We start from the raw sequence: 11,066 nt of genomic DNA on the forward strand, positions 1-11,066 counted from the left end.
GGACTTATTATCTGAAAATTATGGTTAATGAGGTAGACACTTAAAAATTTACAATTTATAATAAGTTCTTTTATCAATTAAGATGTATATAACATACATTATAGTATATAATGTCCGTTTTTGTTATTTTTTCGATCGCCCATTAAAGTTCATAAACGATCCTTTATAAAAAGAGCCTATTTCATTTAATTTGCTTAAAGTCCATAAAATACTAGTAACCGCACTTATTGGAAATCAGTAAAAACCATTTTTGACATTGGTTGAATACTTTTCTTTTACCTAATAGTGACTAGATTTGATTCACATCCATAAATAATCAAAAGTGAGTTTAAAGAGAATTCTGTCGGCATCATCCCATTCCTACGCAACTCACTAGTCACTAGTGCGATCGCTCCTCTGCGTCTCACAGAATTGCTATGCAGAAAATTTGAGAGATTATTTATTACAGAAGCGGGTTTTCAGAGAATAATGAAGTGGTACGTCAAAATGTTGGCTCTTCACAAGCACAAATCTTCAATACTTAAACTAATTGTAATGATCATAGCCACTTTTTTCGCGCTTAGAGTTTTTATTAATAATTCCACTGAATTTCCTCCTGATTCTTCCCTTCTTCAAAAACCCACCTCAATTCAATCACCGTCTCCTGTGTTTCTTCAGCCATTGCATGATTTTTCACCTGATGCTTCAAAATTCAGAATTAATGATGAAGTGTCTGAAAAAACAGGTAAAGTTTGATGTTTTCACTGTTTTTTTCACTGTAATCATGATTGTTTGAATTATTGGGACTGTGAATGTAGTGTTAATATGATTGATTTTCCAATGTTTGGTTTGAGGATCTGAATAATTTGTGTTTTGGTAGAGAAAAATCAAATTTTACATGGGTATTGATTAGGTTTCTATTTTTGGGTAAATGAAAAAATAATCGATAAATCCAGTTTAATTTCCAGGGAAATTATGCTTTGATAAGCAGAAAATATGAACTTGTTTCTTTTTGCGTTATGCTTAATTCTTATGGTAATTGTGTTGAATTTTTCTGTGGGTGTCTTCAAAAGTATAGTTTTTGTTTTGATGATGAATTAATGTGTAGATATCCTAGGTTTTGCACTTGATTTGATGAGGATGTACCAAGAACATTTTCAATTGGCAAATTACTTTTTACTTGATATGTTTAAGGGTTTTATCATAAGGAGGGAATGCTATCTTCAATGGAATCACTAACCCGAGCAGTTTTTATGATTGTAAATGTGAAAATAGCCTAGAATTTAGGTGCAACCTCATAAGATTGAATCTTAAAACCTAGCCATTGTTGAAATTTATCTATCCCTTGCACATTGCAAATTGAACAAAGGAGGTTTAGGGCCTTAGGCCGTCTTGGGCGAGTTATGTAGCGAATTAGGTACACTGGTTTGTTTGAAGTAAGATAGTTATGAATGGAAGTTTCCCGTGCTATATTTGCAGGAACATGTGATCTTTTTGCGGGGGATTGGATCCCGAATCCAGCTGGACCTGCATATATTAATGAAACTTGCAATTTCATTGAAGAACATCAGAACTGCATGAGGAATGGGAGGCCTGATTCAGAATATCTCTACTGGAGGTGGAAACCAAAAAATTGCGAGCTTCCTCAGTTCAATGCCTTGAAATTTCTCGAGATGATGCAGAATAAAACATGGGCATTTATTGGCGACTCTATCTCTCGGAATCACGTGCAGTCGTTAATCTGTATGCTCTCGAAGGTAAATTGGCATGTTTTTTGTGTGTGATGAACCGATTAGTGATGATCATGATCAATATCTTGAGTGATTAGAATTCTTTACCGTTCATTGTTTGTATTGCTGTGTTCATACGTATATGCTTGTTTATGCTCATTAATGCAGTGGTGGATCCAGAAAAAAAATAAGAGTGGTGTCAATTTAAGTAAAATGCGCTTATTAGGTTTTGATCCCTGGTCTAACCAACTCATCTGGAAATTATACATGTAATATTTGATTTTATTTTGGATCTAAGTGATGCCAACTGACCTCAGTGACATTATGCTATATCCGCCATTGCATTAAATGGAGGGTTAAGTGCCTCTTTGTTTTGGTACTGGAATAATAGAGGGTGGGCGTGGTGGGATAAATTGCAGAGAGACTGTTATTCTCATACATAGCACAATATCATATGTTAATATTCTAGAATTTGATTATCAAGTGCTAGTTTATAATTCCCTAATTCACATAGCACAATATTATCCTACCTCCTTTAAACTTTAACTGGTATATTATGAATTAAGATGTTTGAATATGCATTTCATTCCGAAATTCTTGTTTAAATACTTTGGCTTTTTAGATGGGAATGAGTATGCACTTGTCAATTTGGTCAAAATGAGAAATCTGATATTTTCTTTGTGTACACTTGTATAAAACGAAAGAAGTACTCTTGTACAGTTATTGCGTCTTGAAAATTTCCGCTTCAGACACTTTGATCGATGCCCTAGGATTTTCACAAATTCTTAAATGAGACGATCTCATGGCGAGACCATCTCTATTGGGCTAATTAAAGTGATCACTTACAAGTTCAAAGTGATCAATTACAGAAATGGGCGAATTATTTAGGTTCATCTCATGGTGAGAAGGTCTCATACAAGACGAGCTGTAGGATGTTTCACACTCTGTTTGGACATCATAGTTGCTAGTTCCAATTACCAGCCATGGGGAGTTAACCCCAAGACTTCCATTCTGCATGACTAAGCATTAAAGTTATATTGTTATGGACAATATATGACTTAAGCTGACCCATCTCTTAGGAGCAAGGACTTAAGTTGAGCCATCTCTTAATGCTTTGTCATTGTTGTAGTTGATTGTCGCCTAGGATAATCAGCCTGTTATTTTCTTTGTGAAGTATTGAAAATTAAGGAACTCGTATATATTTGATGGCCTATTACAGTTTTCCCATGGGAATCTTTTTCTGCTTGAGGATTCATGAGTAAACATAGAATTGTAAGATGTTTTCTTCAATATGTTCTTCAGGTGGAAGAAGCGGAGATGTTTTATCACGATGAAGAATACAGATCTAAAGGATGGCGTTTTACGTCTTACAACTTGACCATATATGTTATATGGTCTCCCTTCCTTGCAGAAGCTGCGATTTTTGAAGATTTCAATGGTGTTGCAAGTCGGGATATTGAATTGCACCTTGACAGACTCGATAAGAAATGGACTGATTTATACAAAAACCTTGACTACATGATCATCTCCTCGGGAAAGTGGTTTATGAAGAACGCGATATATTACGAGAATGAAACAATTTTGGGATGTCATCACTGTCAGAAGAACTACACTGACCTTAATTTAGAGTTTGCATACCGTAAAACTCTGCGGTTTGTGCTCAATTTTATCGCTACATCCGATCATAAAGGGCTGATCTTTTTTAGAACATCAACCCCAGATCATTTTGAAGGTGGGGAATGGTCCAGCGGCGGAAAGTGCAACAGAACGGTCCCATTTAAAGAAGGCGAGGTTGAGATAAAGTATATGCAAAAGATGCTGCGACAAGTCGAGCTGGAGGAATTCAGGAGTGCAGTAGCACGGACTTCTGAAAATGGTGTGCGTCTAAAACTTCTCGATTTTATGCAGCTTTCTTTGTTGAGGCCTGACGGACACCCTGGTCCGTATAGAAAGTTAGACCCGTTTGCAAACGATAAAAATGCACAAGTGCAGTATGATTGTTTGCATTGGTGCTTGCCTGGGCCAATAGATGCTTGGAATGATGTTATTATGGAAATGGTAGTTGATGGATGAGTTGTTTTTGAACTTGAAAAGTATGAATGGTAGTTGATGTTATCATTCATGAATCATGTGTAAATATAGGATAGTGCCCTTTGGTTGGGTTGTACAATAGCTTAAAATTCAAATCCTCCAATGTTTTCCCTCGAGGCATTATTCCTGATTTTGCTGAGTTTTTTGTGTGGGTATTGTATTTTTTTTTTTTTCAATTTTTCTCGGTGTAAGGAGAATCCCTTTATGTTGCTTTCAAAAAATCATTTAATTTTTAAATTATTTATGAATTATAGCTTGAAAATTTAAGATTTTTACAAATTATAATATTATTTTTTTTTTCAAATTTATAACCACTAAAGTTTTTATTTGTAAAATTCAATTTTACTCATTAAAAATAAATTACAATGAGAAAATATTTAAAAAATGATGTACATGAATTGATTATAAAACCAATCCTGAATCAAAAAAATATTATAAATGATGAGAAAATAATTAAAAAAGCTAGAAATCGATAAAATTAGTATGTTGTTCCTAATAAAGAATTATATTCAATTATGCTTCTATTATCTAATAAAGACAATTTCAAATTAAACTTGCAAGATAGTAAGTTTTTTAAGAGAGCAAATTTATTATTTGACATTCATTAAAATATCTCGATAATAAGCAACTAATAATTTTTTTTTCCAAATCATTGTTTTATGTGAGACTGCCATTTGGAAATTTTCAATTCTTTTAGTATACAGTATGATTTTCTATTGAAGTCGTCTTACCATGTGACGACTTCAATTGGGTCAGCCTAATCTGTTTAAAAAAACTGCTTCCTGTAAAAGTGAAAAATCGAATTTTATTTTTTTAATGCTTTTTTTTACTAATGAGTTTTTTATATGGACCTGTATCACGGTGAAATGGTATCATACAACTACACAAGACTAACTGTATTTTTATGTACCTTTTAAAATTGCATACTAGGAGTAATATACTCCTTATATACCAAAATCTATTCCAAGACTTTTTTTAGGTGAAATTGTACGATATAAATCAATATTTATTCGATCTGCTGATAATAAACTCAACTATTTTTTATTTTAAAATAAACTTATCTATTCGGTATAATTGTTGAAAATGAACCTAACTATTATTTATTCATAATTCATAAATTACAAAGAAGTTATAAATTATAAGTTGATTTATTTTTAACAAATATATCTAATCAATAAATTTATTTAAAAATAAATAAAATATGAGTTTATTTTTAACGGATCAAATAAAAAATTGATTTATTATTAATAATTTATCTATTTTTTTTAATTTCATAGGGAATCAACCCAAAAAAACCTATTTGGCTACTAGAGGCGCTTGAGTGACCAAGTTTCTTTTGGAATCCGAAATCAGCCCTGATTCCCACTAACGGTCAACTACACAATGAATTTGAATTTGAATTTGAATTTGAAAATGAATGACCATTACCTTCTCATCTTATAAACTTCCCTTATCAGACATACCAAACTAACCAAAAACTATCACTCAAAAACCTTGAAACTCCATTTTCTTTCACTACAATGGCCACCGCTACAGCATCCGATCTTCCAATGGCTACTAACCCGATTCCAGCTAAAAAGGGAAAGAGCAGAAAAGCCTTAAAAGAGAAAAACCCATCAACAAATGAAGCAAATATTTTGGCAGCAAAATCAACTGATCAATTTGACGTACCATCAATTGAACCAAAATCAGATCTAGGAAAGGAGAATCTTGAGAATCTTTCTCATTCTAGGTCAGAGAAAAGGAAATCGAAGGCGAAATCGAAGACAAAAAGAGTAGAAGTGTCTAATGATTTTGAAAAGGACTTGCAAGAAATGCAAGAAATGTTGGAGAAATTGAAGATTGAGAAGGAGAAAACTGAAGAAATGTTGAAGGAAAAGGATCAGATTTTGAAGAAGAAAGAAGAAGAGCAACAGAAGCTTCAGCTTGAGCTCAAGAAGTTGCAGAAAATGAAGGAGTTTAAGCCTACCATGGTATGTTCTAATTTAATTCTCCTAAGAAATTTGAAATTCATGTTTATAGATGATAATTTTAAACCCTAATATTAGTTTACAGCTGATGAATTATTGAATTTATACCCAATCTTGTAAAGGGGTGTTTGGTTTGTCAGAAAACACTTCGGTTTCGTTTCAGATACAAAATTTAAATGAGAATTAGTTTTCATTGTTTGGTTTGATGAAAATTTGTTGAGAAATTGAGGTGTCGTAGAAGAAAGAACTGGAGAAAATGTTCGAAAGGAATTCGAATTTGTTATTTTGATTTCATTCTAGAACCGACCAACAAAAAATAGAGATAACATTTTTAATGAAAATGTTTTTTCCCAACCCAAACACGCCCCAAGTTTGATGCCAGTTCAATTTTTGGTTTTTGAATTTCTGAGTAGTAATTTGATCAAGGGATTTTCTGATTGTTATGGATTTTATTATTGTAATCAGACTCTTCCAATTAATCAATCAAACAAAGATCCAGAGAAGAATGATAAGAAAAAGAAGGAATGCCCAGAAAGGAAAAGGCCAGCTTCAGCATATGCATTATGGTGCAAAGATCAATGGAATGAGGTACAAAAACTTATTATTTTTCTTCATTTTTGAACCAAATTTTGCAAGTTAATGTCAAATAAATTGGGTTTTTTTTTGATATGTTATAGATCAAGAAAGAGAACCCAGATGCAGATTTCAAGGAAGTTTCAAATTTGATGGGAACAAAATGGAAGAGTCTCACTCCAGAAGACAAGAAGCCATATGAGGAAAAATACCAATCTGAAAAAGAAGCTTATTTGCAGATTATCAGCAAAGAAAAGCGTGAAACTGAAGCATTGAAACTGCTGGAGGATGAACAGAAGCAGAAAACTGCAATGGAGTTACTTAATCAGTACCTCGAATTTATGCAAGAAGCTGATAAAGAGACCAAAAAAACAAGGTACTAATTTCTCATTTGTTTTACGGTACTGTATTCCTGGATTTCTTGTTAAGATGTTAAGCTCGCACACCCTTATGTGAAGTTGTGTTTGTTACCCAAGTTCAATCCCAGGTGGGAGCTTGTATTGGGTAATAGAAAGTTCATGTTGTTGTTGCATGAAGCTGTGGATAATGTTTGCTATCAAAGATCAATCGAAAATAACCTTTGTGTCATCACATAGGAGGAAATACGGTATTAGAATGTTAAGTATTGTTGTTGCTACGTGAAGTTGTGATTAGCTTTACTACCGATGTTCTTTTTTGTTATCTTTAACAAGGTTAATATGACACATAATCGACCCAAAATCCTCGCCTATGTGGTAGCTCGTATTGAGATAATAGAATGTAGATTTTGTTGCTAAGCGAAGTTGTAGATTTGCTACCAATATTAAATCAAGAATAACTTATTTGTTATTAGTATCTCTAACAATTTAACAATGGTATGATCAAAAATATTTGACCCTGAAATCCTGCGACTTGAAAGAGCTGATACTGAGGCAATAGTGTGTTGATGTTGAGAGCCTTTTTGGCTAATAGTGTGGATGCAAGTCAAGCAACACATTTCTTATAAGTGAATCGTGATGCCAAGTATTCTACTAGAAAGGATTGTATGAGTTTTGAATCCGTGACTGTTATGTGATGTTAGCTTCTGATACCAAGTTAAGTGGTTGGGGCTTCTATTATCAGTTTAAGCTTTTGGTTGAAGCCCCGTGATCTCTTATATTCTCTATCATTGTTACGTGAAGTTGTAGATACTGTTTTCAATTGAGTATCACTCGAAGCAATCTCTTTGATTTCATTAACAAGGGTAAAAATAAATTTATATACTCGACCTCCAAATTCCCACCTAGGTGAGAGCTGGCATTGAGGTAATAGAATGTTGATTTTGTTACTGTTTAACAGGAAAGAGAAGGATCCTTTAAAACCAAAACAACCCATGTCTGCATACTTAATGTACTCTAAAGAGAGGCAATCAGATTTGCTTGGAGAAGGAAATAAATTGCCTGAGGTAATTGAATTATAGCCTCAATTAGAACTTTCTTATGGTTGTTCATTGAGTGAAATAAAAACTGATATTGTGTAATATATGATCATTATAGGCTTCAAAGATCATTGGTGAAGAGTGGAAAAACATGTCAGAAGAACAAAAAAAGCCTTATGAAGAGGTTAGATTCTGTTCTTTCACACCACAAAATCACAAACAGCCAAGTTTTGTGCCAAGTTTACGTTTTTATGTATATAATAACTATTTTTTTCAGATTGCTAAGGAGAACAAGGAGAAGTACTTGCAAGAAATGGAGATTTACAAACAGAAGAAAGAAGAGGAAGCTGCAAGTTTGAAAAAAGAGGAGGAAGAATTTATGAAAATTCAGAAAGTTGAGGCATTGCAGCTTCTTAAAAAGAAAGAAAAGACTGAGAATATCATCAAGGTAGTTCTCTAATTTCATACTTTCTCTGTTTTTTTATTTGGACCCAAGTATACTTTCACTCGCCCCAATACACTAATTCAATTGTTAATATTTCTAATAATACACAGCAAATAATTATATTATTGAACCTAAAAATCAATTGAATTCACATTGAGATGATTCAAACTAGATTTCATATGACTATGTAAAACTTATAGATGAACGGCAATATTAAAATTAAGTGACATTGATATATAGTGTTAAATTACATCTGGATGCAACTAAAAAAACTGAGGATATTACATTTCACATTTTAAATAATAAAATTTTTCTATGATTTATTTAGAAATTGTTGACATATCATTTAGCAAAATATATTATTAAATGATTTTTTCTTATAGAATTCCCCTTAAAATTTGCAGAAAACTAAAGAGATGAAGAAAAAGAAGACCAAGGAGGAGAAGAATGTTGATCCAAACAAGCCTAAAAGACCTCCATCATCCTTCCTTCTATTTAGGTAAAACAAATTTATAGCTCTCATTACTTCAACTTATATAAAGAAAGTTCACCCTTCATGTAAATTACTAAGTGGTTTGTTTATATATATATGATCAAATTTAGCATGGAAGAAAGGAAGAATTTGCACCAAGAGCGGCCTGATGCTAACAATTTCACCATCAATGCACTTATTTCCTTGAAATGGAAGGTATATTTTATTTCTTCTAGCTTTCAATTTTACATTATTTTCTCATAGAATGAAAATAGAATTAGCAATTGGACTCAAACCCATAAATTAACATGGAACTCATGGGAAACACTATTGATAGACAAGTCTATTTTAAAAAAAAAAATTCTTAAGGGCATGTGCCACCTGGGGCCCATATGTAAGTCTGCTCCCGCTGCCTAGGGCCTTCAGAATATGGGTCATATATATCAAATGATACATGATATAAGTATATATTAGGATTGAATAGAGGTAGAAGGTTTTGATATGAAACAATAGAAGCCTCAAAATGGAATGCACGTATAATCTTATAAATATCTGTCAATTTAGCTCGGGCCCTGGTTATACCCGTTTACATAATATTAAAGGGTTTATATACTGATTTGTTGATCACAGGAACTAAATGAAGAGGAGAAGAAAATTTGGAATGGCAAGGCAGCAGAAAGCATGGAAGCGTACAAAAAGGAGATGGAAGAATACAACAAACAAGCTAACAAGGGAGAGGAAGCTAAGAAAGACAGCAAATAAGACCCATTTTAAACAACTATGTATGGGTTGATGATGTTCAAGTGACACTGTTGAACATCTTACATTGAGAATTTAGAAATAAGAACTTTGTTTCTCAATGGTATTAGAGTACCTTTTGATTATTCTAACATAGGACTAAACTTTGATGTATTTGTATTCTTCAAGTGGGTTGTTAGTTATTTGATCATCTATTGAAGTTAATTGGTTCCTAACATACTACCATCAATTATTGGTTTTTTTTTTCAATGTACTTAATTATACGAAATGATGTCAAAAAGATAATATCAAAATGAATTAAATAAAATTTTATCTTATAGATAATCACTATTCTAACAAACTTAAACATAAAAAGCTTGTTAATACATCTTTCTTCCTATTCTTCCTATTAGTTTCATTTATTTTTGTGTTACTATTCATTTATCATTTTTAATATGTATTTCATACTTAATCTACAATTTAAAACATAGTCTAGTGGGATCTTGTTTGATTATTAGTATCAAATTTTCATAATTTTTATTTAAGTATAATTAGAGATATTAAGAGTTAAAATATTAACTCGATAGATGTGAAAAAAGTAAATGAGACTAATAGGTTAAATTGAAGGAAGTATATTAATAATTTGAAGACGTTTTTTTATATTTTCAAGACAATTTTACAATTTTTGATATTTAGTTCATATGCAAATATTTTTTGGAATTTGAAGATTCAATGTTGGATAGAGTTGAAAGTCTAGTCAAACAATAGAGTCAAAGAGAATTGCCCAACTTAAAAAGGGTGAGAGAAAGTCAACCTTTAACAATTGGTGTGAAGTCAGAAGTGTGAATATGCTGTAGTAGATGACACTAATGACAGTAGAGAAAACTGAGAAATTGATCCCACGCGTGGATAATCAATTGATCATCATCAATCATGAAGCAGACAATATTGGACGACAGTCCACTTATTATAATTTTCAAAATCCTTTGTGCTAGTTTTGTTTGATGGAACGGAGACGTTCATTCAGATCATATGGTTAATTTTAAGTTAGATGTTTCAAATTGGTTTAAAATCAAATTTTGCGTTCATATTGGTTTTTACTTAGTTTCTAAATTGACTTAAAAGTCGAGTTTAGATACGAAGTCAGATTTGGTTATAAGGTTGAGTAAATATCAGATTATTGAATTTGTTTTAAATATACTCCTACTGTTCCTATGTAAATACATAATTTGACTTCAATATATGAAAGTGTTTTTAGTTATATTGTCCTTCGTTAGAGGATGATGAATATTTTTTTGACTTTTGTTTAGAAAGCCAAATGATTAGATTACTATTTACTCCCTTCGTTGATCTTTTGCATATTGATTCCTTGAAAATTAGTGAAATGAGCTATCTTATGTGAATGTCTAATATTGTAAGAATCAAATTTGAGGTGCATTTGATGGATTTGCATTAAATTTCTTTCCATTCTTGCGATCTATTATATAATATTAATAATAATAAAAAAAAGTTCAAGGAAGTCATCTAGTGAGAGGGGGACAACCTTTTCAAGAGGTAACCATGTACTACAGATCAACAAAATTATGGTTGGTTGGCATGTCCTATTACCCATCTTAAATTAATCCCCCACTTGGACCCACCATACCTCATTCCTTCATAAACTTCTACTTAT

At 32.1% G+C, this 11,066-nt stretch overlaps 2 protein-coding genes across 2 annotated transcripts; both read left to right on the forward strand.

Annotated features, from left to right (window-relative positions):
* Positions 1-326: 326 nt before the first annotated feature.
* On the forward strand, positions 327-3,939 carry LOC130801649 (protein trichome birefringence-like 24). Its single transcript, XM_057665530.1, has 3 exons — positions 327-724; positions 1,459-1,736; positions 3,012-3,939. The coding sequence occupies exons 1-3, from the start codon at positions 469-471 to the stop codon at positions 3,780-3,782; spliced, it is 1,305 nt and encodes a 434-aa protein (XP_057521513.1). The 5' UTR covers positions 327-468; the 3' UTR covers positions 3,783-3,939.
* Positions 3,940-5,157: 1,218 nt separating this feature from the next.
* On the forward strand, positions 5,158-9,705 carry LOC130801715 (high mobility group B protein 13-like). Its single transcript, XM_057665601.1, has 9 exons — positions 5,158-5,773; positions 6,236-6,358; positions 6,448-6,719; positions 7,661-7,766; positions 7,858-7,923; positions 8,017-8,187; positions 8,589-8,683; positions 8,788-8,872; positions 9,287-9,705. The coding sequence occupies exons 1-9, from the start codon at positions 5,321-5,323 to the stop codon at positions 9,416-9,418; spliced, it is 1,503 nt and encodes a 500-aa protein (XP_057521584.1). The 5' UTR covers positions 5,158-5,320; the 3' UTR covers positions 9,419-9,705.
* The last annotated feature ends 1,361 nt before the right edge of the window (positions 9,706-11,066 follow it).

Source organism: Amaranthus tricolor, chromosome 15 (genome assembly GCF_026212465.1).
Source record: "Amaranthus tricolor cultivar Red isolate AtriRed21 chromosome 15, ASM2621246v1, whole genome shotgun sequence".
Taxonomy (NCBI): Eukaryota; Viridiplantae; Streptophyta; class Magnoliopsida; order Caryophyllales; family Amaranthaceae; genus Amaranthus; species Amaranthus tricolor.